Genomic DNA, 27,952 nt, shown 5'->3' on the forward strand with positions numbered 1-27,952 from the left:
GAATAGAAAACAGAGAGAGGCATTCTGAGTCCGAGTGGATGAAGACCGTCCCGAGTTACAACCAAACCAGCAGCTCCATGGACTTTAGAAATTACATGATGAGAGATGAGAATCTGGAACCACTGCCCCAAAACTGGGAAATGGCCTACACAGACACCGGGATGATCTACTTCATTGAGTAAGCCAACGCCTGTGTCTTCTCAGAGCCCTGCCACTGTGAGGCTCGCCTGAGAATGTTTCACCTCCCTTCTCGAGGCCTCCGTGTCTTTTTTCTTTCTTTGAAAATATTTTTCATCCACGTTACAGTTGATTCTTAATCTGACTTTTCCCCTGGATGGTGTTTGGATTTTTCTTTTGACTTAGATAAAGGAATAGTGTATTTGACCTCTGGTTTTATAAAAACAAGAGGATTAAAAACAGATTTATCACTGTTAATGAAAGATGTAAGGAATAAAGAGGGTTTTGCTCTGCTTGTTTGTTTTTAAACTTTTGGGTTATTGTCCCACTTAATGAACATGCCAAGAATTATCATATGAGGGGGGGCATATTTCTTACCTGAGCTACATATTTTCAGTCCTAGAGTTTGGGTTTGATGTTTTTAGGCAATATAGTTGAATAGTATAGGAAGCAAAAAATCTCTGATCCGCAGAGGAATTGGTATAATATAAATTCACAGTAAAACAAAACTATTTTATGAAAAAGTACTATTAATATGCTTTTATTTACAGAGATATAGAGTACCATATGTATTCAGTCAACCTAAAATTTTATATTGCTTGCACCTGAGAATATTACATAAATAATTTATTAGAAGTTTCACTATGAAGTATTTTTATATTCTCATGCAGCTGTAATTCTCATCCTTAAACTGATTTACCCAGAGGTAGCATAGTGATGTAGCGAAGTTACAGAATATACTAATTAAAATACTGGGGGCTGGATACTACACTCAAAAGAGCATATACTGAGAAATGAATTAGGGGTGGGAGATTTGAATGTATTTCCTCAATTGGTCCCCAATTCCACATCCTTCGCATTGAATGAGCATCTTGCTGTACCAAGTGAGAGTCTAGTGTTTAAAAGACATAGATTTTCTGTGCATAGTGTTCTTTTTACCCTGTGTGGTAAATTATTGATTTTGTTATACATTTATATAAGCATTAATGACCAGGATTATACACAACAGACACAATCAGGAATACTCTTCTCTGTGGAGAATCTGAGGGGTTTTCAGGGGTAACTTAGACTTTTGACTTTCATGCTGACTTTGGAACTAACCCCCGAGTAAGATGTAGAGTCACTAAGAGTATCTGGAATATCTTTAGAAGCAGATTATGGGATATTTGAATGTGACAGTACCTCGCCCTGCAGACAGGGTAAGTTAGTAAATTATGGGGGTGGGGAATTTGTACAAGAAATGTCTTATAGTTGAACATTATTAAAGTGAATCAAAGGCCTAAATGTAAGGTCTGATACTATAAAACTTCTAGAAGAAAATGTAGGGGAAACGCTTTATGACATTGACTTTGGCAAGGGCTTCCTGTGTATGCCACCAGAAGTGCAGGCAACAAAAGCTAAAATAGAGAAAAGGGGTGACATCAAACTTTAGAAGATGTGGAAAAGCAGCTTAAGGAATAGGGGAACAGATTTGCAAACCACCATCTACAAAGGGGTTAATGTCCACGCTAGAGTGGAATATTGTTCGCTCCTGGATAGAGCGCTCTTGTTTGCTGCAGCTAATGTGTTTGGTCTGTTACTGCTGCTGGTAGATCATGCATCCATAAGTAAATAACCCTGGTCTACAGTCTGTAGCTATTATGCTTTGGGTATGGCCCCATGGGCATTTCTTTCCCTTGAGAAATAGTGGGTAAAATCCTAGTGGGTTGCCTACATCTGCTAATCTAGCAGTAAAAATTTTGCATCATTGGATCCAAAGTTAAGCTTTTCTAAAGCAGCAGTTTGGAATTTGGCTTTGTAGGATATGTCCATGATTTTTTTTTTTTTTTAAACAGTCTGCATACTGCCAGGCCTCTGTGGAGTTCTACTCCTTTTCATTTTGCTAAAATTGATTTAGCCAGTTTTAGTTTGGGGAAATTATTTTTGTGACAGAATGGGTAACAAACAGATTTTCTAGAAAGAACCCATTTCTCCTCCTTGGATAGTCCACGTTCGGCATACAGGAGTGTTTGTACCACAGTCTTGTCAGACCTGGCAGTGTGCTGGAAGGGGCTGCCCAGCAAGCAGCTATCTCTGTAAGGAGCTCAGGGCTTAGAAAAGGCGTAGATCTAATTCATTCCCTGAAATCACTGGCTCCATTTCCTAAGACTGGCCAGTGTCAAGATTAGTGAGGTGATCTCATGATAAGACACCAAGAAAAGATAACTTGTTCACTTACTATTCTCACACTATTTGGTAATAACTGTAATTTACATCTTGCTGCTTTCCTATTATATATGTTCTTTGGTGATTGTTTTCTTTCTTTGCTCAACTCATATTTCAGATACTTAAACTATAGCACTGTTTGTCTGCCCAGCAGTGTGGTCATTTTGTTTTAGTGGTAGTATCTACTACACGGTGACCTATAGTGAAATTAAAGACACTGCTCTTTGAAAGCATCTGCAGCCTACTTCATAAACAGAGGCGTGGGGCGATCGTTTTTGTTCCACCTTTTTTTTTCTATTAAATATATGGTCCATATGGATGGAAACTTAGTTTCGTAGAGTTGAGTTTAATTATAACCATCATTTTCACTTGCATGTTGCAGAAACAGACACTGGAAAGCTTTTTCTTTCATCTCACTCTACATTATTTTATTTAAAATAGCCCTGTGAGTCCAGAGGCTCTATCTGAACATTCATCTCTGTACTCCCAGCTCCCAGCACAGTGTCCACACATCACAGAGACCCAAGAAATACAGTGGGGTTTGGAGGGAAGGAGGAAGGAATTCAGCCAGCAAGCAAACCAGGTTTTCAGTGGGGCCTTTTCTGCTGGATAATGCAGAGTACGGGCCGTAGCTCGCCCTCTGAAACGTTTTTATTGCTTAAATAGTGTCTGTTATTCTGTACCTGGCATCTCATCCGTTTTTAGAATCTCCATTTTCAAATGAGTCCTTTAGCATTACCTTTGCTTTATGGCCTTTCTGAAGTCACAGACTGAGAGCAGTGGGATTATTGAGTCAGAGGTAGGGAAACGGAGCCTGTAGGAGATGAATATTCCAGATCATCTACCCTCTAGTCCCTTTTAATCTTTGCATTTGATATATTTTCCCCCATCTTTATTTCACTGTTTCTAATTGAAATCCTTCTTCTGCAGCCACAATACCAAAACGACCACCTGGCTGGATCCCCGCCTGTGTAAGAAGGCCAAGGCCCCCGAGGACTGTGAAGACGGAGGTAGAGATTCAGAACCTTACCCCACACTTGCCCTCTGCTCCCTTCCCGCTCCGCGGTTTTAGGCATCTGCTGGGGTCACGGAAGCCACTCTGGCTCACACTGTGTGCTCTCTGAAAGTGAGCCCTTGGCTTTCTGTCTGTCTCCCAGATATTTAAATTCACTCGTCGGTGAATTCTTTCCTGTCTGTTTTGAATCTGGCATTTCTCTCAGTTCTTCTTTCTTTTTTTTTTCTTATAGAGCTTCCTTACGGCTGGGAGAAAATAGAGGACCCTCAGTATGGGACATACTATGTTGAGTAAGTCTGTTACCTTGGTTAACTTTCTCCCAAATGCTCTTTTTTCATTACGCAGCTTTGGGAGCACTGAATGCAGCACTCTATGCTTCTGGGCCCGCGCTCAGTTGTTTCCAGGAGGGGATGAGAGGGTAGGGCCGGAGCCCTCACTTCACCAGCTCAGGGCTTCTGGAAGTTGGGCTTTGAAGTGAATAGAGAGAGCTGGAGAGAAGCTGCCAGATGATGAGTAGTTGTCATCACTGCTACAGCTTCTGCAGAGAGCAGTGGAGGCAGAAAACTGGAATGAGGGCGCTGGACTGGCTGAGCTGTTAAGGTCACTTCCAACACTAAAGCCTTACGTTCTGAAAACAATGGGGAGAACTTTGAGGGCAGCATATACCTTATGACCCAGTATTTTTTTCTTAAATATGTTTTTATTGATTTCAGAGAGAGGAAGGGAGAGGGAGAGAGAGATAGAAACATCAGTGATTAGAGAGTCATTGATCAGCTACCTCCTGCACGCCCCCTACTGGGAGTCAAGCCCGAAACCCAGGCAGGTACCCTGACCAGGAATCGAACCCTGATGTCCTGGTTCATGGGTTGACGCTCAACCACTGAGCACGCTGGTTGGGCCACCCATAATTTTGAAGTACATATGATTAAAAGAGCTCTCTCTTTTAAGGAGTTAATCAAGGAAAACTTAGTAATTTGGGTCGGGGGGGGGGGGGGGTGAAAGTACCTCCATACACAGCTGTTATGGTTAAATTTAAACAAATATATGTCAGCTGGAACACCAAACCCCTGTCTTTGTTAGCCAGAGAAAGTAAGGTAACATCAACGTCTGATTTTTCTTTCCCTGTTCTTCATTCATCGAATTACTACGTTGTTATGACCATTGGGTGACTTTGCTTCCAAATGCTATAGATACAATTCTGACCTCAGGCATCGTAGTAAGAGGCAAACAGTTGCATCGGAAATGTTACCGTTTCCCTGGAAACTGGGAGTCTGAGCCTACTGCCTGAGCAATGAAGGCAAAATGATATTATTACCTGGAAAAAATAGCAAACCTGAGACTCTACTAGTTTTGTGATGGCTTATTAACTTTTTATTACTTGTTAGCATGAACAAATGCCACTTCCTGGTATTTGTCCTTAAAGTTAGTACCTCTGACTCCAGTTGTAACTCTAGTCTTGATTCCAATGTGTGGGTTGTTCTTGAGTCTCTACTTAGAGAGAAATCTAACTTGTACCCTAAGGAAATGACTCGGTTGACCCTTAGCTCTATAACTTCTCAGTATCAATATTTTGGTTCCTTTGAAAAGCTATGCTAATTTTGTTTTCATTGTGCTATTTAATATCTTGCTGATACTGTGATGTGAAAAGTATACAAGGGCTCTTTGGTTATTTTTTTCCTAAACGTATTTAGTTAAAATAAAGAAACAGCCCAGCTGGTTGTGGCTCAGCAGTTGAGCATTAACCCATGAACCTGGAGGTCACAGTTCGATTCCGGGTCAGGACACATGCCTGGGTTATGGGCTTGGTCCCCAGTCGGGGACGTGCAGGAGGCAGCCGATCAATGACTCTCTCATCATTGATGTTTCTATCTCCCTCTCTCCCTCTCCCTTTCTCTCTCTGAAATCAATAAAAACATATTTTTTAAAATAAAATGAAAAAAATAAAGAAGCAACCATTTTTTAAGTCCAGGGAATTTTTGAAGGCCAACGAAAAAGGTTCTGTGAAATTTTTCCCCTGGTACTTTGTCTATTTAAATTGGGCCTTAATCAGCTGTTCCGTGCCGTGGACACTGCTGAGCATTTCTGAGATAATGGTCCTCATTCTCTTACTGTCAGTTCCAAAGGGACTTGAATACGTGGTCAGGAGGTGAAAGTCATGGCCTGTTATAAACTCGGGCTAAATGGCCTGGTTCTCATTAAGCAAGGCTCTCGTACTGAAGCAGCTTCAGGGCGGACCCCGAAGTAGCCTGCCCCAGCCGTCTCGGGGGTGGGCGAGTTGCCGGCTCTCGCAGCATTAGCACCGGAGACAGGGTTTCTGTTCCCAGAAGGAGCTCGTTTCACAGGAGGGTAATTTGTCAGATTAAGAAGGAGCTGGCTGTACTCAGGATGCACATCAGCGCGGAGTCAGCTGAGCTGAGGAATGTGGCCGGGTTCCCAGATTAGTGAGGTTTTGAATCCCGACCACAGTAATCCGCGCGAGTTCACTGACGGAGATAACAAGCTGTTACTTGAATGGCTACTCTTTGGCTCTCTTAGTTTGTCAAACCAGATGGCACGAAGATTGCTCTTGGCAGGAGCCTCGCAGTAGTAACACCAACTGCGGGGGCAGCGTTTCTTTGTAAGTATTTGTTTCCCAGTACGATTCGGAAATGGATTAATTTATTTCTGAAAATGAAATTGTTCCAAAAATGCAGCGGCAGGCCTTTCAAAAGAATGCCCGTATATATTAGGAACTTTGTCTTTATTGTATCGTATTAAATGTCCTGGTCCAAATACAGGGCTGCTTTAATATCTCAGGTTCTTAAAAAAAAAAAATAACGATTTTGTTTGCTGAGATGAATTTTAAAAATCCATACACCATACACAGAACTTTAATACAGATGAGATTCCAGATTACATGTAATATGTTGAATCATGCTTGTTTCCCTCCGTTGTTTAATTTCTCATCTCTCTTACTTCGCACGGCTAGTTCTATGGAAAACAAAACCTGTTGCATCTTAACAGTGTTGTGGATGTAAGTAAATGAAGAGCAGTGTTTGTTTGTTTTTAAATATATTTTTATTGATTTCAGAGAAGAAAGGAGAGGGGAAGAGAGAGAAACGTCAATGATGAGAGAGTCATTGATGGGCTGCCTCCTGCACACCCCCTGCTGGGGATCGAGCCCGCAACCTGGGCATGTGCCCTGACCTGGAATTGAACTTCGACCTCCTGGATCTCAGGTCGATGCTCAACCGCTGAGCCACGCCCAGCCGGGCGAGTGTTTTTACCTTTTTGTGGCATTTTAATCTAGGTAGTCTAAGGTGACAGATGCAGTTACTCCCTTCACTACAATCTTACATTTTTCGTCAAAGGATTTTCAGTAAAAGGACACCTCATTTGCACACTTCTGTTCTCTTCTCCCACACGTGGCAAAGAGGGTACCTTCAAAGGACTGCTTTTTATGTCCTCGTGCCCGGGTAGCAGTGAGTCACTAGCTCTGGATGATTTTGGATTGAGCCAAGGTCCTTTCTAAACAGATTGATTCGTTTGTCAGTTTCTAGTTGTTTTATTTTTTTAAGAATATGAAAATGTCAGTATTTAATAAACAACTTTTAAAGTAGTGCCTAGTTTAACACCAATGATCTTCATTGTCACAGAGGGTTAAACCATTAGCTCAGTTGATAGGCGCCCCTCGGGGTCAGAAGCAGAAGCGGACTTGAGTTTTAGTGACATCAGAACCCAGAGGATGTCATGCGGAACTCGCTTCTTTAGAGCTCTGAGATGAAATACCTGCATCGGCCTCAGAGCTAATAGCACCCTTGACGCCAGAACACAGAGAAGCCTGGCTGCTCCCACACCCCCCACCATCAATGTTCACAAATGGCAAAGTAGTCATTCAAGTGTGTGACTGTTTTTGTGCAGATTTTGTAAAACTCAGCCCAGCTAAAGACAATCATGACCTGAAACTGTTGACTTGATGTTTAATTGTTGGTGTTCACTCATTTCACTCTTTCAAAAATGGATTCTGTTGGAAAATGGGTAGCATTTGGCTGAAATACATCTGTGCTTTGGAAGCGCTCAAATGTCATTCCCATTGCTCCTCATTAGACCTTGTGGTCTGAATGTCTTGTGTCCTTAGCTAGCACCCAGTTGACCGACCTCCCGGCACAACGACACCTGGGCCCCTCTGTGACTGGCACTCTCCCCGTGGGATGTCGCCTCCTGCTGGCTGGTCGCTCAACCTCTCCGCCTTGCTCTTCCCCACAGGCTTGTGTGTTTTCCAAGGGCCCATTGGGAGTGCCCCCAGGTCAGAAATACCAGTTCAACTTAGGTTGTCATTACAGAATCCATTTAACCTCTGTGTAACGGTGGAAGAATTTAGGTGTGGAAGAGTAGTTCTGTGAGATCATGGATAAAAGCAAACCTCTTTCTTAGTTGCTGCTAAAACCCTGGGTGGGTGAGTCCATAGAAAAGTCCATAGAAGTTCTAGAAGGCTCCGTACTCAGACTTCTTCAAAAGTCTTTGCAGCTGCATCATTGTGGAGAAACTTAAAATGCTCCTACTATTAACTGTCTTTTAAAGAAATTAATCAGTTACCAACAGTCCTCATTGCATTGATTCGAGGGCTTCTACACCGTTTTGAAGCGCTGTTGGCTATTTTGGGTGCGTTTATGAAGACGCTGCAGTGGTTCAGCAGCTTGGGCTGTGAGGAATCGCTCTGGGCCTTTCTCTAGTCGCCCAAAGTCCTCCCACTGTGGTCTGTCAGCTTCTGTGTGTCCCATGCCTAAAGGTGCGCATTTGTCCCTTACGCTGGGGATGGAATGGGCTGATAGCCTACCTTAAAATAATGTAACTCTTCCGTCTTAAACTGAAATGCACATTTCTCTCTGTTTTCCAGTCACCTTAACCAGAAGACCCAGTTTGAAAACCCAGTGGAGGAAGCCAAACGGAAAAAGCAGTCAGGACAGGCTGAGGCTGCGTCTTCCAAACCAGGTAGAGCTTGTCCTGACTTGCAAAGTTGATGTACTAAATGGATAAAAAGCGACTTTGAGCTTTTTGTTGTTGGGGCTCTAAAGTCCAGCAGAGAACATCTAAGTTTCGTTGCTGTGAAGATAGGACTGATCTTAATAAAACACCGGGAGGTTTTGAGAATACTGAGATTTTTCTCACACTCCTCGTATATGGAGTGTGACATTGTTGGGAGAGGGACTGGAGAGCTCTGCTGTGGGTGTGAGGCGCCGATTTGAAGATGCGTTGCTTCCTAATGCTTAAGGCCAGCCCAGGATTAGATCTCGTTCATTATGAGTTTAATTATGAGGCTCTCCCTCCCCTTCGACTCCAGATAAGGGACTCCGTGGGGTGAGAGAAAGTAAGTACAAACCAGGCAACGTGGGTTCATCCATGTCAGATAACATGGGCGAATCCTATAAAAGAGAAACGACTCACTTGCAAAGTTTTATTTTTCAGTGATCAGTTTATGAATTTCAATTCTAAGTGTTCCATAACATTAGAGTCTCTCTCATTTTTTCTTCTTTATGGTTTGTTATATTTAAATTACATAGACTATCTAAAACATTGCCTTCGAGGGCCCTATTCATTGTAATGATTTTTGTTCTCAAACACACTTCTCATTTTGGCGCAGACATGGAAAAATCCCACTTCACTCGTGATCCATCCCAGCTCAAAGGCATCCTTGTTCGAGCATCGCTGAAGAAAAGCACAATGGGGTTTGGTTTTACCATCATCGGTGGAGACAGGCCTGATGAGTTCCTGCAAGTGAAAAACGTGCTGAAGGACGGCCCTGCCGCCCAGGACGGGAAAATTGCACCAGGTGAGCAACTTAATAAACACATGTGTGTGTATATTCTGGATCTTACCTACTATTGCCATAGCCTCTGGGGCAGCACCCCAGGCTCAAACGTTTTTAAATTTCTGTAGCAAAAATGTCTGAATAAGCCCCTGCCCACTTGGCTCAGTTGGTTGGGTTTGTCCCGAGCACCAAAAGGTTGCTGGTTTGACTCGCTGTCAGGGCCCAGACTCATGTTTTAAATACCGTTCATGTTGATTTTCTTAAAGCCCATCTGCAATCGGAACACATTAAATCACCTCTATTTGGCAATAACTTTTTTTTTAGACATATATATATTTTTATTGATTTCAGAGAGAGAGAGAAGCATCAGTGATGAGAGTCATTGATCGGCTGCCTCCTGCACGCCCCCTGCTGGGAATCGAGCCCGCAGCCTGGGCATGTGCCCTGACCGGGAACCTCGATCTCCTGGATCCTAGGTCTATGCTCAACTGCTGAGCCATGCCAGCCGGGCAATAACCTTTTCTTTTTTTTTAAGACTTTTATTGATTTTTAGAAAGGAAGGGAGAGGGAGAGAGAGAAACATCAATGTGAAAGAGAAACATCAATCAGCTGCTTCCTGCACACCCCCGACGGGGGATGGAGCCCGCTTCCTGGGCATGTGCCCTGACTAGGATTCAAACTGGTGACCTGTCGGTGCACAGGACGACGCCCAGCCAACTGAGCCACACCAGCCAGGGCTGGCAATAACCTTTTAAATAATGATATTCAAATAAAAGCAGCAAATGGACAAGACAGCAGAGGACTAGTTTTAAAAATTAAGGCTGTGTTTAAAAAAACACAGCTGATGAATGTCAAGTGGCAGTGGTCATAATAGTGTAAAATCAGGGCAGTAAATCCAACTTTTCAAGATTACTTTAGCTGACTTTTCAGTGTCTTAATATGTCCTTTGCTTGTGTTGACTATTTTAGTTGCTTGTTTCTCCTTGTGAAATCTGAATGACAACAAATTGAAACTCCAGAAAAGGGTGCTAAAAGAAAATATATTCATAATAATGTTATTCTAATCTTTAGGCCTACATTATGAATTTTTAATTACCTCTTAATGGCTTCTTAAAAGTCAGGAAACAAGGCGGTATTTAAAGATCACCTGTTTGTACGAGTAGTCAGGGGTGCTACTTGCTCCTGCGCTATGTACTGGGCACCCACTACAACGTGCTGAGCTCGTGTGGCCATGAAGGCAGGACTCAGAGGATACACTAACAGTGGTGATACGAATTTGCAGTTATTTTTGATACGATTCCCTTGAGTTTAAGGTCATAACTCTTTGCTACAAAGATAATTAAGATTTGCACATTTATACATCCTTTCTAGAAAGGAGCCACAGAAGGGAGAATGGCATGTCTGTGTTCGAAATCTAACTTTTCAGCAGTTAATGAACAGTAAGAGGTTTCCAAAATTCAAAGTTAGATAGTGAATTTAACTTATTTTTGTCTCCCCCAACGATAAAAATGAACTTATTTGGTGGTTTTAATATTTTTAACATGACTATCGTTTACCAGGCGATGTTATTGTGGACATCAATGGCAACTGTGTCCTTGGTCACACCCACGCAGATGTTGTCCAGATGTTCCAGTTGGTGCCTGTGAATCAGTACGTAAACCTCACTCTATGCCGTGGTTATCCGCTCCCGGATGACAGCGAAGACCCTGTTGTCGACATTGTTGCTGCTACTCCTGTCATCAACGGACAGTCGTTAACCAAGGGAGAGACTCAGGATTTGAAGTCAGGAGCGATGGTTCTGGACCAGAATGGAAAATCGGGACACATCCTGGTCAGTGACCGTCTCAATGGACCATCGGATGCGAGCGAGCAGAGAGTGTCCATGGCGTCATCGGGCAGCTCCCAACCCGAACTAGTGACCGTCCCCCTGATCAAGGGCCCTAAGGGCTTCGGGTTTGCCATTGCTGACAGCCCCACCGGACAGAAGGTGAAGATGATCCTGGATAGTCAGTGGTGCCCGGGCCTGCAGAAGGGGGATGTCATTAAGGAAATTTACCACCAGAACGTGCAGAACCTGACCCACCTCCAGGTGGTGGAGGTGCTAAAGCAGTTCCCAGTGGGCGCCGACGTACCCTTGCTCATCTTACGAGGAGGTGAGTAGGGCGCAAGTAGGAGACGTCCTCCCTGTTCACGCGTTTATATCTGATACTGTCCTTCCTTACAGGTCAGGGTGCCTTCTCCCCGCAGACCCAGCTGATCGTTAGCGGGCATTTTCCAGAGGGTTGTCTGACCGCTCCCATAAGCGGTGTCTCTTGCAGCAGACTCTTTAGTTGTTAATGGTTTCCTTCATCTCCATGATGGATTTCTTTCCCTCTGTATTCTTTTAAAAACCTGATTTATGGCTTTAATGACAGGAGATCACACTGTGAAGTCGCGTGTGCTGCTTCAGATGCAGATCATTTTCCTTCCATTTACTCTGTTGATGGCAACAGTAGAGATTGGCTCTCTCTGTCACTGGTGCTGCGTCTGGGCCTCCGGAACGTACTGGATGCTGGAGAGAGCTGGCTCCTCTGAGTGGCAGAGTCGGGGGGCGCTGGCCTGTTCACTAAGAACAGTCACGGTAGCTTGTGCTCGGAAAGCTTTAGTCTTAAGCTTTCGTCTCTCCCTGTAAATGTTAATTAGACCCCACAGTGCTCATGTGAGAGAAATAAAATTTTCCTTTTCCAAGGTCATCAGCTGACACGAACTGCTCTCAGACAGTATAAATCCTGGTCCAAGGACAGAGCACAAAGTTTGCATTTTAATAGGTTTCTTAAATCCACACCTACGCGTGCCGGATGCTTTAAAGTCCCCCCTTCGCTCTTTCATCCCTCTGGCTTTCAATTTTCATTTTTGAAGCAAATGAGTAGTTTAACTTCATTGGGGCTTTTTTTCTCTTACTCTCATTTCTTTGAACTATTTTTGCTGCCGCTTCGGGTGATGTGGTCGAATGCGCCCCGAGGGAGGTGGGATCTCTGCTGTGCCCGAGCGCCATCCTCGGTTTCCGCAGATACTACAGCGTCTGGGGCCCGGCGGCCGACAGTTTCCTGCCTTGCTCCCGGTTGGCTCTGCGGTGCAGAGAGACATCCTTAATCTATTTGAGCCTTTGGTTGCCGTATTTGTAAAATGGTAGAAACAGTTATGCCTTAGGATTGTCATAAACATAAAATGAGATTATACGCATATAATGCCTGGCTCGTAGGAGGTGTCAGAGAACCAACCAGCTACTCAAAGTCAAAACTAGTTCATCATAAACGTTAACTATATTTGTGATCTGAAAATGCTTCCTCTGTTTTTAAAATGTGCCTTTTTTTTTTTTTTTCAGGTCCTTCTTCACCAACTAAAACAGCCAAACTGGTGAGTATACCATGGTCCTCACTTGCTTCTTAATACACTGAAAGATGCCCCATCCCCCTCTGTAGGGACAGCCCCCGTGGTGGTGACTGTGGCCTGGGGAAGTCAGGACCCAAGCTGCCCTGGCTTATATCAGACTCTCTAGGGAAGCGTGGGAATCAGAAAAACCCCTGTAGAGGAGATGTGCTCTCCTGGCGAAGTATTTTTACCGGAGGAATACTAGAGACTGTACAGCCAATGATCCTGTCCTCTAAGCAGTAAAATGGGGACACAGGGAGTGCTGCTCAGGGTTCTTTCTCTGAGAGGAGCACGTGGAGGGCAGAGAGAAACTTACATCTCCCTGTTTCCAAAAGGAGCCATGGTGGCCTCACCTAATCTCATGGGGTCTGTAGGTGCCCACATTTAGGTAACTTCTCCCATGTCGGACTGAACAAGACTTTCTCGAGATTCGTGGCCGCCTGTGCTCAGTTGTGTGTTGTCAAGGCGATAGGCTGTCAGGCGTGAAGCCGTGTTCTCTTTGGCACCTTTCTGAGTAGCTGAGGAGCCCCCTGGACAACCTGTATAGAGAATGAGACCTACAAAAGGATGCACCAGGTGATGCTACAAAAGAAACTGTGAGGTGCGCGTGTGGCACTTCAGTAGCACAGTTCTGGGGTGTGGATGCGCAGGCAGCTGTGTGTGAAATCCTGACGAGCTGTAGTTTGCTTGAGTTGGAGTCTGTCCTCTCACAATCGAAAGGTCGCCTCCGTAACCTTCACCCACAGGCCGGCAAGGAAAGACCATCAGAGGTAAAATGGCTGGATCCTTTCTCGCCCACCTAATGGGATGCTCTGCAAACCTGCTGTTTTGTGGATCAAAGGAAAGAAGCTCTCTGCACTTTTATAGACCGTGCCCCTCAGGTCCAGTGTGGACAAAAATATTTTATTTTATTTTTTTGCCTATTCAGTTAAATTTGCAGTGTAGTTCCCTACATTTGTCTGGCTCCTCTAGGAATCATTTTCCTCTCCTGCGCCGAGAGGTGTATTTTATAATGGATGCTGGTGCAGCCACGGTGACCCTCGTGTTTTATAACTGATGGAGGTCTCCGATGACCCGCACTGCCTGAGCAGAATCCCAGGACGCCTGGGGCAAAGGGGAGGGGCTGCTCTCACCTCCCCGCCACCTGCCTGGTTGGATCAGCGAGGGGTCCCCTCTGGCACAACACTGTAGTGCCCGTCCCCTCCCTGCTCCCTGCATCCTAGTCAGTGTGAATTATTTTACCACACACGTCTCTAATCCCCTCTCCTCACAGTAATTCAGGACAACAAGCTGTTCTCAAACCATATTTATTTTCTTAGGCTGGTTATTGGATTTCGTGTTTAGGATGTTATTAAAGAACTCATTTTGCTCGGATATTGTCTCAAGCAGGTTCTGTCTGAATGAGAGACTGTGTAAATGGATTACTCCGTGTCCCCTTATCTGATTGCCCAGCAGGGGTGCATTTCTCCTTAAGATACTTGATTGGCCGTGTGAGTTTCACAGCGTCATCTGACTTAGCACTTCCTGTTCCAGTTGCTTAGAAAGAATGTTATCTTAAACAGCATCACTGGGAATTAGGTTCAGCGAGGGGAGGGGGGTTTCTTGAGAATTTTCTCCCAGTCTCCCTCCTGCTTTACCTAGAAGCACTGCTTGTGCCACCTCCCTGTTTCTCTTCCCAAAGGCAGCGTGTGTCTTGGTGTGAGAACAGGGCAGGAGGGCTTGGACATAGGACTAAGGCCGTTCGGTTGACATCACTCTAAGCCTTTCCTAATTCCGGTTAAATATGTTTTAACTGAACACCCGTGGCCATGCAGGCGAACCCCTGGGAGACCGCGGCTGTGCTGTGGCTCTGACCTGCCCCCTGTGTAGCCGGGATCAGTTGACATACCCAGTGTAGACAACCGATTTATGAACTAATCGCCCACCAGGCTGTTTAAAATACTAAGGAAGGCCTTTTCCATTTCAGAAAATGGATAAGAAGGAAACTTCCGGAAGTTTGGAGGCCGTAAACGAGCCCATCCCCCAGCCTCTGCCTTTTCCACCCAGCATCGTCAGGTCAGGATCCCCGAAACTGGATCCTTCCGAGGTCTACCTGAAATCCAAGACTTTATATGAAGATAAACGTAAGTAGTTGTGGGATATTTCAGGAGAGCTTGCAACAAAATAAATTTGAATTTAAAAAAAAAATATATCCTTATTGATTTCAAAGAGAGGAAGGGGGGGGGAGAGAGAGAGAAACATTGATGATGAGAGAGTCATTGACCAGCTGCAGCCTGCAACCCAGGCATGTGCCCTGACAGGGAATCGAACCCCAATCTCCTGGATCCTAGGTTGATGCTCAACTGCTGAGCCATGCCTGGCTGGGCTGAATTTGAATTTTTAAAAAAATCTGGGACCTCCCCATCTTTCAAAACCATGTTGAAAAGTTATTTCTTCATTTCATTTTAATATGACGTTGGGCTCCTTCCATTCACATTCAACATTCATTCATTTGTTTCAAAACCATACATTAAGTGCCTACTGTCTACCCAAAATCCAAGTAAGTAATGAGAATAAAGATATAAATAAATAGGTCACATAGGACCTGAACCCCAAAAGATGATTAAACCTAAATGGAAAGAACAAATGTGTAATCAAGTAAGTGTGTAAATAAGTACAAATAAGCCAGACAGGTGCAGTAACAGAAGGGTGGACTGGGCGGTGGGTCCAAGGTAGGAGGCGGTTGATTGTACCACCATGGGTAGTAGGAAGTGTCCGACACGGCTTCACACGGGAAGTTAAGTTTTAACCAAGTCTTCAAAGACAAGAAGTGTTTAGGGGACAGGCGGAGGGGAAAGAAAGAGGGAATAGTGGTTGCCCATTGACCTCGCATGGCCTGGGTTCTGCAAGAGGTTCAGTGTGGCTGGGTGTGGCAGTCAAGGGAAACCAGAGGGCAGGAGCCCATGGGGAGGGCGAGGTGCTGTTCTGAGGCCGAGTCTGTCAGCGGGTGATGCGGAGCCACGGAATGGTTATAACTAGGGGGGTGGGATTAGTGGGCTGTTTTAGAAAGACTTTCCTGGCAGGGGCATGAAGGGTGGTGGTCAGAGGGGTGTGCCACCCGAGGGGAAACCAGAGAGTAGGTGCTAAGGGAGTCCGGCTGAGAGGCGATGAGAGGAGAGCGCATAAGGCAGAAATCCAGGTCCGCACACATTTACTTGCTAATGCAGATCTTTTCCGGAGTAAAATTGCAGATTGAAGTATGTTTAATTTTTTTAAATGTATTTGTTAAGAAATCCATGTTGGAAAAGATGTACACAGGTGGAAATACTATGTAATTGACTTCATACTTTTTAACCAGTTGTCGATCTTAATCGTCCCAGGCCGTATTTAAGAAAGGTGAGAACCAGGCATAAGCACAGGGAGGCAGTAATTTAATTAGTGTAACTATGGAGATTCACTTTCTTCAGGCTTCTCTTTCATGGCCTGACTTGTATAAACTAGTCAGTCCCTTTGGGCTTCACCCATAAAATAAGCGAGTGGGACTCATGAGTCCTTTTATCTCTAAAGTTCTGTGCTTCCAATGGGAAGTATTTCTCAGAAGAGATTGCTTCTAAGGAACATTGTCAGGAATTACTCTGCGAGGTATCTCACTTTTTATAACGTTCCCTGACATGTTTCTCTCTTTCCCCTTTCTAGCAAATACTTCTTACTTATAAATAATATTTTTGCAGAGATGAAATTTTAGTCATGAAGTAGCTGTTCCTGACTTAATATTCTGATGAGTGCCCCTTATGGGGCAGGATCATGTAGGTTAAGAACCAGACCCTGGAGATCAAGCAGAGTTTAAACCTCAGCCCTGCCATTTCCCTCTGTGTGACTCTGGGCCCTCAGTTTCCCCAGCTGGAAAATGGGGCCAATAATAGGTGTTAACTGTTACTTACTTTTAAAATAATATTTTGCAAAATTAGGCTAAGCAAGCAGTTCAAGTGGAATGCTTTTCTGAAACAGGTATTAGATTAGGAGTAAAATTAAGGCATTTTATGGGCTCTCCTTTTCCAGGATTTCCCAAGTGTTGATTTAGATAATTTGCATTTATCAAATATCAAACTCAAATCAGATAATTCTGAATTTAACATTGTAATATTGATTTGAAGGCATGAGGAGTTAATGGCAGTGTAACACCGAGCACAGGAACGTGGGGGGAAATATTCCTAAAGCAGTCTTAACAGAAAGTTTTGTTTGGAACTCAAAGCGAAGGTTTACGACTGAATTTTCTGTGGTGGTTTTCTTTTGTGTAAATCTTTGCATCTCAAGAAGTGCTGAGGATATAGTTTATTGAACTCGATAATTTTATCCTACTAAGTATTGAACTTAGTTTTATTTTAACCCTTTGAAAATAAGCCCCAGTTATTTATTTATTTATGTAATATTTTCTGGTTTCCCTTAGCACCAAACACCAAAGACTTGGATGTCTTTCTTCGGAAACAGGAATCGGGGTTTGGCTTCAGAGTGCTGGGAGGAGACGGACCTGACCAGTCAGTAAGTGTAAATACACTGGACTTTGGCTGTTGCTGTTAAAACTTTTAAGTGACAATTTGGTAGAATTTGTTATTTTTGCTGTGTTCTGTTTTGTTTGATTTTTGTAATTGATTTTTAGAAAGAGAGGGAGAGGGAGAGAGAGCAACATCGATGTGAGAGTGAAACATCCACTGGCTGCCTCCTGCCCCCCCTTCCAGGGATGGAGCCCGCAACCTGGGCATGTGCCCTGACCAGGAATCAAACAGGCAACTTTCTGGTACATAGGACGAAGCCCAACCAACTGAGCCACACTGGCCAGGGCTTTGTTTGATTTTTTTTAAGATTTTGTTTTCTCTAACAGTTTCATTAACACGAGAAGAACTGCATTTCTATTAATGTCATAGTCCCTCCGTTAATTTGGTGCAGTTAAAACTGGGGGCGAGCCCAGCCGGGCGTGGCTCAGCGGTTGAGCGTCAACCTAGGATCCAGGCGATCGGGGTTGGATTCCCAGTCAGGGCACATGCCCCGGTTGTGGGCTCGATCAATGACTCTCTCATCATTGATGCTTCTCTCTCTCTCTCCCTCTCCTTTCCCCTCTCTGAAATCAATAAAGATATATTTAAAAAAACAAAACAAAAAAACCAAAAAAAACTGGGGGTGAAAACTGGTTATGTCAGCTATAAATTGGACAATAATTAATTTCTCTTTGTGCCTAATGCTTATTTAAAATTCTTTATTTCTTTTTGCCTTCATTAAACAGATTTTAAGACATTTTTCTTTTCTAATAAATCTGTAATTCAAAATCCTGTGTACTGCAGTCACTTTCTCTCCTGAATGTTCCATGAGCAGTTGGCAGCAGCCATGAGTATTATATCACCTAGTCTGTAATATTCACCTCATTATTAATGGTTGACATTTTTATGCTCAGAATTTTGCATGCCATTTCATTTGTTACCTGTGAAGCCAGAAGGAAATAATTAATATTTCTGTCCAGAAAGCATGAGGGTTATGTTTGCAAAGCATTTAAAATCTAGAATTTTATTTATACACAGTTCAAGTTTTGCCTTTAGTTTGAATGACAGAGAAGTAATGTGCTTTGTAGGATTTAAGAATATATTGAAGTGGGTTTTTTGTGTAATATCAAGGAAGACTACATTATTATGATACTTGGAAGTTAGGTGAGTAACAATATTTTGAATGACAGGCTTTCTTCTGTTTCTGAATAGACCATTGGATTTCTGTCGTATAAATGTGTCCCAATGAGGCATATCGGTTCCAGTTAACACAGTTTCCCCTGTGTGGGCCCAACATAGGAACCTTGATTATTTCTGATGATATGGTTTTGTTTTATTGCTTCCTGTTTCATTGGTACTCATCGTGGTTGCTCAGGCATTTTAAGAATTTATCTCAAACAACTTGGGAAAAACCTTTCTCTTAAACGTCAGGTTTTAGCAGCTCTGAAACTAGCCCCAGCATTCAGGATTACCTGATTATAGGATTTTAACTGCTGGCCGGCAGGACGACCTAAACATGTTCGCCTAGATGCAAGCGAGCCTTAGGCCACTCTGTCCCCTAAACATATCCATGGCTTTGGCATTTGGGAACCAGAAATGTTCCTCTGTGTTATATACTGAACTTGGACTGATCGCTGTGTGAGGACAGCAGCGTAAGAATTACCCAGCTGCTGTGAACAGCTGTGAAAAGCTTTCCTGACTTGTCTGCCTTCATGGCTGCCCCACAGAATTGCATTTTCTGAGTTCCGTGCTTTTGTTGAGGGGGTGGTAGCAATGGTGGTCCTTTTTAAAGTTGTTGAACAACTGGATTTTCTGTCTTCTTTGTACTCAATCCAGAGGATCTAGAGGTTATTTAAAGGGCCGTCTCTGAGAACGGCCACTGTCTAAGACTTTCTAAAATATGACTGTCCCGTAGTTGGACTGCAGCAGTCTGTCGGTTTGCACGGCACCGAGTCAGGAAGCCCTTGACTTAGTGGCTAAGGGTCTCTGCAGGGCCTGGCGGGCCGCACAGCCCAGCCTGTCCCCGCCTGTCCCCTGTGTCTTATCAGATCTACATCGGAGCCATCATTCCCCTGGGCGCGGCCGAGAAGGACGGTCGGCTCCGGGCTGCCGACGAGCTGCTGTGCATCGACGGGATTCCTGTTAAGGGGAAGTCGCACAAACAAGTCCTAGACCTGATGACAACTGCCGCTCGCAACGGCCACGTGCTGCTAACCGTGCGGAGGAAGATCTTCTGCGGAGGTACGTGGACCCCGTAAAGAACAGGGACTTGGCCGCTTCCCGTGTGGGCCTTACTCTGGAAGGTCAGAAAGATTCAGAAATACTAATATTGCTGTCAAAAAAGAGAAATTTGGGACTTCCGTATTCAGGTTATATTAATATATTGATGAGTTTACCAGGTTAAATCTGTTTTCTTAAAAACAAATACAGAGTTATTTAGTCATACTGAGATAGATGTCCCATTTGTTGAATCTCAAAAGATTTTGCATCCTGCTGAAATCCTGCATATTCAGAGGACAGATTGTTTCTACTGGAAAAGTTTAAGTAGAATATAATTTAACATTTATTGAGTGCTTACTGTGCCGTAGGCATATGGATTCTTCTGTTTAATCTTTACAACACCGTGATGTAAATACTATCACAGTCTAGTTTTACAGATACTCCCAGGAAGGTTGAGACACACACACAGCTGGTCGGTGGTAGGGCCCGGATTAAAATGGGTGTTTAATTACAGAGCCCGGCATCTACACCATACACTCATTTACGAGTCTCTCCTACAGTTGCCTCGATAGCTTTGTGAATATCAAATAGGAATTTTGAGAAGTGAATTCTTGCCGTTTACAATCTTAAAAAGACAACTCCGTAGCTCGGATTGTGAGCCTCCTGAAGGCAGGGGCACTGGATCCCAGCACTCAGATGAGCAGCTGCCTGGCACAGCGTGGATGTCAAATGTCTGTTGACTTGATGAATGTTTGCATTCCTCTTAAAAAGTGAGGCACTGTGTTTTTTATTGCAACATCCTAAGCGGAGCCCTGCCTCTCTTTGTAAAGGTGAGCATTGAGAGATGCACCCAGATGTTAATGCTGAGTCGCCTCCGTTCAGTTGTCCTGGAGCCAGAACATAACTACACACAGTCGACAATGGGATGTTACACACTAGTGGCTGGCGCTCCCCTGGACAGCACCTTGAGGGTTTCATGCTCATGTGATGTGATCAGAGGCTTCTAGTTAATTCACTCTAATCATGAATTATACCCCAAATCCTTGATTTTCCATTAATGACTGGATGCTGGTGGCACTTTGTTGAGATTCATAAGCAGTCTCAGAATCATGTAGATTTTGAGCCAAAATAGATCAGATGATTGTGTACTCATCAGTAATGATGTGTTGTAGTTTTTAATGATGGTTTGTATAAATTTATGGCACAAAATTTGCCTATTTAAAAAAATCAGGATGGAGAAAAGAGGTAGGTTAACTGGCCATTTGTTGGGGATTCCATGGGGCCGACTCTCTACCCAGGAGAGTTTGCTGTTTGTGCCGACAGTTGGTTCTGTGCCTGCGAAGCTGGTCCACTCGCCTGATGGCATCATCAGGAAACTGCAGCGTAAACCCCACTGCGTGAGACAGGCCCGGGAGGTGCAGCTGTTTCCCACCTGTGATGGGCGGCATCTGTCCTGGGGCAGCTGCTGTCCAGACGTCATGAGTTTCAGTCCCTGCTCTCGGTGATGAGTAAAATTGACTTTAAAAGGAAGTTTACCACCATTTCTCATCATCAACTTTTGTTAAAATTACTGGACGAGGTTAAAAACCTTTCTGGAATTCCAACAACTTCAAGAACTTTTTTACTATCAAATTTCAAGGAAGCTTTGAAACCCCCGAAACCCCCCTTTAGAGTGAGATAACTGTGTGTTTTTCCAGTTGTTTGCATTAAGGGTATTTAAGTCCTCAGACTGCTGCTTCCAACATCTGCCCTCAGATTATGTCCAGAGCTCAGTGGGGGGAGGGAGGGTAGATTTTCTATTCTGTTATTAGAAATTAAATTTTTGTATAAGAAGCTTAGCACAAAAATACTTTAGTAATCCAAAATTATGATATATCAAATATATAAAAATACCAAAATTGATCCTGTTGATTGCAGAGAAACAGCCTGAGGATGACAGCTCTCAAGCCTTCCCTTTGGCACAGAACGGGTCTCCGCGCCTGAACCGAGGGGACGTCCCAGCCAGGCCTGCGCCCCAGGAGGCCTATGATGTCGTCTTGCAGCGGAAGGAGAATGAAGGATTTGGCTTTGTCATCCTCACCTCCAAAAGCAAGCCGCCTCCCGGAGGTAAGGGCTGCTCTGTCCTGTTGTCCCAGCCTTTGAGTCCAGCTTTCTAAGTCTCCCACTGAGGTTTATGCAACTGGTTAGGAATTATGTAGAAATGCCTTAGAGACTTGACTTTTTAAGAATGATGAATATTTCCTCTATTGTCAAAATTAAGTCATCTGAACCAAACCTCCTAGGTTTATGTATCATCTCAAATTCCAGGAAATAAGTTTTAGCTGCTCGGTTTGCATCAAGGTTATATTTGGCAGTATATAGGAGACGAGACCTAACTATTAGTAAAACAACAGTGCTGAATTTTTTAAAATATGGAGGCATAGGTTGTTTTTTTAATTAGGAGAAATCATGTATGCAGAAATAAATTAAATGCTAGAAGTGGTTGAGAGGAAGCAAAACAGATTAATAGAAAAATCGTGACCCAAATATGTCTTAAATTGTCCTTTGTGTTATTTAACAATAAAAGCGACCTTCTCGAGTGATAAGAGGCATCCTTCCCTTTGTGTGTGCTTCATTGAATGTAAAAATTTTGTCAGAACCTTTAAAAATTAATCTAAATATCCTGAACCTGGCTTAGCAAAATGTTCTCATCTACAAAGGATGATGCATGTATTAACTCCCTCACAGAATCACCTCCAGTATGTTCAGGGCTGTTATGATTCAACCAATTAGGTACTTGTCTCATCTCAGTGTTTCTAAGAAGTAATTATCTCTAAATATAATTATAAAATTCAAATGAGTATGAGAACCAGCAAGTGAATATTTATGTATCGTGTTTGTCTGGTAACTTTATTTTTCTAAGTCAAATGATAAAAACCTTTGACCACATGACAATGCCTCTTGCCTTCACCAGTGGATTTGATCATTTCTTGGGTAGTGAGATCCTTTTAGACGCGATGGTCACTAAACGCTCAGTGACAAAAGCAGACTTTCAGGAAAGTGTTGTGAGCCAAACGAGTTTGCGGGAATCCTGCTAAAATGAATGCACGTGTGCAGAGAAGGAAGCCTACACGATGAGTTATTACTCCAGTACCAGGTCACTGCTCACTGCTACTCCTTTCCATTTTCCATAAGCAGTTGCTATGGTAACGCTCGGAACTGGAACTGTCGCTGGTGCTGGGATGATTATGTGGCCTGACTCAGAAAAATGAAAGAAAGCAGCTTTTAGGTGGATCTTATGTCGTATCATTGGAAATCAGGATTTCCAGAAACAAATAACCGTTTTAGATCATGATATTCTCATCTCCTACCAAACAATAATCCAGGCTTTCAGTTTAACCAAGACGGTGAAAGATTATTACTCAGTATGGTAGATGCTAAGCACTTTTTATATTGAAGATACTCCTTTTCTAGCACTATAAAAATTAGAGGAGAGTCGATTTTCACCATAAAGCTAAGCAATATAGCCCAGTTGGAGCGGCACAGTGCTTGAGCGTTGACCTATGAACCAGAAGGTCATGGTTCAATTCCTGGTCAGGGCACGTGCCCAGGTTGAGGGCTCAGTCCCCAGTAGGGGGCGTGCAGGAGGCAGCCGATCAATGACTCATCATTGATGTTTCTCTCTCTCTCTTCCCCCCTCCCCCTTCCTCTCTCTGAAATCGATAGACATATTTTTTAAAAAACAACTAAGCAATATGGAGAAATTCAGTAAAATAAGTTGCATTACTTAAAATATTTAGCATTTTTATACTGATTATATTTAAATTTTACATTACATTTTAATATATTATATAGTAAATATATTTGTGTATATTTGTTTATACTTAAATTTTAAAAATATTTTATACTTAATTGTTTAAGTTGTTTCTTACTATTTTGATGGTTTTGTGGCCATAGGTTTCTGTATAAAATAGTACCATTAAATATTGGACTTTGTAATCAGGCAAACTTGGATTCAAGCTTTAGTCTTGTAATAGCTGTCCGATCTTGGGCAAATCACCTCCCCTCAAAGAGCTCCAGGTTCTGTAAAATGGGGATGGAGGAACCACTTCCTGTCTCAGATGCATTCGAGGACTGAAGGAGGTGATGCCTAGAAGCCCTTAGCTTGGACCCGCACTAAATGGTGGCTGCTGGATGCTGCCGTTGCTTGGTGTAGCTTCTGCTGCGCTGTCGCCGTCATTATTTATAAAATTGTTTGTCACTGTCTCTTGATCTTTTTTTAAAAGGAACTTTAAAAAGTTTATTAATACTTGAGTAATGAGATGGGAAAGGAAGCTCAATTAAAATGAAGATCGAGGGAGCAGCTAATGTGTGGCAGGAAATGAGTGTGTGCAGCTCCTTCATTATCAGCTCGAATAGTAAATTAGGCTCAGGTTGGCAAGGAATTTAATATAAAGTACTTGGGCTCTTCAGTCACGGTGCAAAACCAGAATTGATCATTTCAGTGAAATGCTAGTTAGCAGCCTCACAGTGCTGAGCCCTGCAAGCAGCCTCCTAGAGCTCCATTCATCTCTCACAGACGGAGGGAGGGCCTGGGGTCAGCGGGGGTGAGGGGCTTCCGCTCAGAGACTGAGCCGGTGCTGCGAGCTGGATAACAGAGGAGGTGTGGGTTAGAAAAGTTAGCACCGGTGAAAAGGGGGGACCTGCCTGTCAGAAGAGATCTTTCTTTATGGACCTTGTTTTGATATAGATGGGTATTCTGCTGAGTACAGATCTTTTTTCCTTCTGATTATATGTATTTCCCAGTGACATTTGTCACAAGAAAAGTTCCCAGTAGCACCTCATACCAGTTATAAAATTCTGCAATTCCCTGCTGTCCACCTTTTCAGGGTCCAGCGTCCTTGCTGCCCTGAGCCTGGGTGGAGCAAGTGCTAAGCGAGGGGAGCACTTAGAAAAGACTATTCGAGATGGAAAGCACTGGGCCCCTTTCCACGTTGCCAGTACTTTAGAGGTTTTTATGTTTCTTTCTCCTCATAGACTTTTCAGTTCTGGTTGCAAAGGATTCCTTTGAGAAGGGGACATTGCCAGTTACTGCGCTTCCTTTTGCTGAAATGAAATGTTTTAAGAGCCCTAAAGTGATCTCGGCAGCTGGACAGGCCCGTCTGTGAGACGGATTGAGGCCAGAGCTGAAGGAAGGTGGATGAGCAGACTTCATGGCAAATGCCTGTAGACTTTGCAAACCCAAAAGCCACGGCAGGACTTGAGACTGTCCCTTAGCTGCGCGTACTCGAAGGGGTGACCTTGAAAACCCCAGCCCACTCCGAGAGTGTTCAGAAGCTTGCTTTCTTTTATTTTAATCTTCACCTGAGGATAGTTTTCCCATTAATTTTTAGAGAGCGCGGAAGGTAGGAGGGGGGGAGAAACATTGATGTGAGGCACATCTATTGGTTGCCTCCCGCATGCACCCCAACTGGGGCTGGAGATCGAACCTGCAACCCAGGTCCATGCCCTTGACCGGGAATGGAACCCACCACCCTTCAGTGTGCAGGTCGTGTTCTAACCACTGAGCCACACAGGCTAGGGCAGAAGCTGTCTTTCTTCTGGTCTATTTGTGTGTCTAACCATCTTGGCGCTACTGCTAATGGTGCCAAGACAAGGACAGCCCGACTGCTTTCACCATCCCTTGCCCAGACAACTGACCCTCCAGGAAGTCCTGTCCCCAAATCTGCCTGACGAGAGAGGAACCACGGGCCTCCAGAGATCAGTTCTGTCTGATGCTTTCCCAAGTCTGAGCAGCCCCTTCCAGTGGCCAAGGAGCTGAGTAATTTTCTTCTCGGGGGATCTAGGGTGAGCACTATGTATGAGCAAATCTTCCTGAGGAGAGGAACTGAGGACCAATTTGGAGAGTCACCACAGGGCCACCATGTGAGTCACCGGGTTTCTGGTAGGCCACCTGCTGTGTCACCAGTGAGTCAGCTCCCACCTGGCACACAGGACATGGCCCTGCTCCTGCCACTTTCCTAGTGACTTTGTTTGTAAGGAAAACGGCATCATAAGTGCTTGAGATAATTCAGGCCAAAAGGCCCGGCTTCCAACACTGACTTCCTCCGCTTTAAGATAAAATCTGCCGTGTAATCCAGTAGGAGCCGAGGAACAGCAGGGTCTGCGGGGACAGAGATTTCGGCCAACAACAACTTCCAGTTCCAACGGAGGTCTATGAAAGTGTCCCTAATAGACACCAGATAGGACTCAGAAACACTTAGCAAGGAGCCTGTTTTACTGTGGGAATTAAGCATGATCCCAGTGCCATTTAAACATATTAATTGTCCCTTTTCATAGCAGTCAGTAGTCAGCAGAGCCCAGTGCCTGACAAGTTCACTGAGCTCGAAGGAAATTCTCTGAGAACATAGAAGGAACATCTGTGTCTTAATACAAATGGCCCTGATCAAAGGTGAAAGATGCTCGGACGAGGCTCCTGAGTATCTGAGAACTTGTTCTGAGCCAGAGTAACAGGCAGGCGTCTGAACAGGTACCGGGAAAGCCGTCAGCTCTGTGAGCCAGGGGATCGTGATGGGTCTGCAGAGTGTGCAGAGGGCGTGGGCTCAGCTTCGTGCCATCAGGGAAGGATTTTATCCACGAGCCAAATAATGTCAACATTATTAATTATTAATGTCCGAATTCCACTCAGTTTTCCTAATTTTAAAAAGATCTAAGGGCCTAAATAAAGGGAATTAATTTGGTCTAGAACTAAGTACGATTCATTTGACTGTAGCTGGATTTCTAACCAAGAACTTCTGAGTCCTGAACTCAAGTTTGAACCGCACTTATTTACAAATGCCCCTTGGACAGAACCAGAGACGGTCTCATTGCAGCCGTTTCTAAACTGGCCCAAAATGTGATGCAGCCCCAATGGCCGACAGACAAGAAACAGCCGAGTTAGTGAGATGCTCTCCCCAGGACCAGTGAGGTCGGTCGTCTTTAAACAGGATTATTAGGACAGCATAAAAACTGGAGAAAGGTTTCCGGCGAATTGAAAACAGTGACGAGGTTTATGTGCAGCTCTGCAGGGCCCGCACGCGGGCGAAGAGCGGGAGGTGACGTGAGCACCACTTGGACGGGGTGCTCACACGTGGCCTTTTGCTGTATTTTTAAAGAATTTTCTTTGATGTTGTGTTGAATTTTTAAATGATGATGATAAATCCAACACTGACAGATAATCTTAAATAATTGAAAAACCTGGGGTTTTTCTTACAGTTATTCCTCATAAAATTGGCCGAGTCATAGAAGGAAGTCCGGCCGACCGCTGTGGGAAGCTGAAGGTCGGGGACCACATCTCGGCGGTGAACGGGCAGCCCATCGTGGAGCTGTCCCACGACAGCATCGTCCAGCTGATCAAGGACGCCGGCGCCACTGTCACCCTGACCGTCGTCGCCGACGAAGGTAAGGGACCCACCCACTGACCTAAGGCAGCAGACCTAGATGCCCGGGGGACCTGCAAGAGGCAGTGGCTTTCTCCAGCATCGCCAGAATCGCGGGGTGACAGAGCCATTTACGTGTCCTGGAGTCTCATTGTTTGCCTTTTCCATTTAATGAATAAAAAGTTTATTGTAAAGTGTCAGCAGCTCAGGAAGCATAACCTGGCTAGGGAGTGGTGGCCATTAAAACAACGTCTTCAGTCTCTGCCTGCGTGGAAGTCCTCTGGGGAGTTCAGGGAGGCACAGAGAGCCCTCCGTGTCCCCCGGGCCTCGTGGGCCTCCCTGGGAGGCAGCTGCCCTACGAATGGGGAGTTTGCAGGAGTGGCCAGTAACTAGGGCGTGAGGCGCACGTAGTGTCCCGCTTTGCTTTAGGGCTGCCTTTTGATGGAGAATTTCTCATTAGGCACCATTTTGAATAGAATCCTCCTGTTTATGAATCACATCACGGCCATCTCCTCTCTCCTGGTTTTGTAGAGCTAATGAGGAGCCCGACACAGAATTAGGAAGGGTCGGTCTTGCCTATTAATGTCGTATACGGCATTAAGTTTGCCTCCATGTTCTCCCCAAACCTCTCCTGAGCTAGGCCTCATTTAGGGTGCCTCCCCCTAAACCCCACAGTTCTCCTTACCTCTGCAGTTCAGTGAGCATTGTTCTTATGTAACTATCTTGCTTTAAAGAGAGATGATCTGCTTGTTGAAGACAAAATATTACCAATTGCCTATGATGCTTAGTAGGTGCTCAGTTAATGTTTTTTGAATGAAGGAACAAGTGAATGAGTAATTGAATAAGGGTGCATCAGGACAGTTTGTGACAATGTGGAGCTGGAGACAGTGTGGCTGGGGGGACAGGTAATATGTGGTAAATAGAATCATCAAAAAACTGCCAAGCAGTGAAAAACAGTCGATTATGTTCACCCAGCAACACAGGTGAATCTTAAAAAGCACACAAGGCTATGATACCAAAAACATTACATGTGTGTACATATAAAGTCAGATTTTATATATACTGGTCTAATATCAGATTTTGTGAGTCGTTGGTACCCAGCAGCGGGCAAGGTAGCTGCTCCCGTGTGAAGGACACAGGCTGAGACTGCGGAGCTGGCAGACGGGCTCTGTCCCAGCGTCCCGGAGACCCATCTTGGTCACCTAGGGGTTTACAGCTGTGGGGAGTGT

General features: G+C 44.2%; 1 protein-coding gene across 2 annotated transcripts in view; it reads left to right on the forward strand.

Moving 5' to 3' along the window:
• The window catches only part of MAGI3 (membrane associated guanylate kinase, WW and PDZ domain containing 3), a 119,175-nt gene that overhangs the window by 82,793 nt on the left and 8,430 nt on the right, over window positions 1-27,952 (forward strand). For both annotated transcript variants that reach the window (XM_081120982.1, XM_081120983.1), the window contains exons 5-16: window positions 7-178; window positions 3,313-3,392; window positions 3,630-3,687; window positions 8,274-8,368; window positions 9,018-9,206; window positions 10,744-11,337; window positions 12,549-12,580; window positions 14,562-14,718; window positions 17,022-17,113; window positions 19,155-19,347; window positions 21,244-21,432; window positions 26,560-26,745. In XM_081120982.1, the coding sequence (XP_080977108.1) occupies window positions 7-178; window positions 3,313-3,392; window positions 3,630-3,687; window positions 8,274-8,368; window positions 9,018-9,206; window positions 10,744-11,337; window positions 12,549-12,580; window positions 14,562-14,718; window positions 17,022-17,113; window positions 19,155-19,347; window positions 21,244-21,432; window positions 26,560-26,745 (2,037 nt within the window). The remainder of the gene's footprint in view (window positions 1-6; window positions 179-3,312; window positions 3,393-3,629; window positions 3,688-8,273; window positions 8,369-9,017; window positions 9,207-10,743; window positions 11,338-12,548; window positions 12,581-14,561; window positions 14,719-17,021; window positions 17,114-19,154; window positions 19,348-21,243; window positions 21,433-26,559; window positions 26,746-27,952) is intronic.

This window comes from Miniopterus schreibersii (assembly GCF_964146895.1).
Source record: "Miniopterus schreibersii genome assembly, chromosome: 19".
Lineage (NCBI taxonomy): Eukaryota > Metazoa > Chordata > Mammalia > Chiroptera > Miniopteridae > Miniopterus > Miniopterus schreibersii.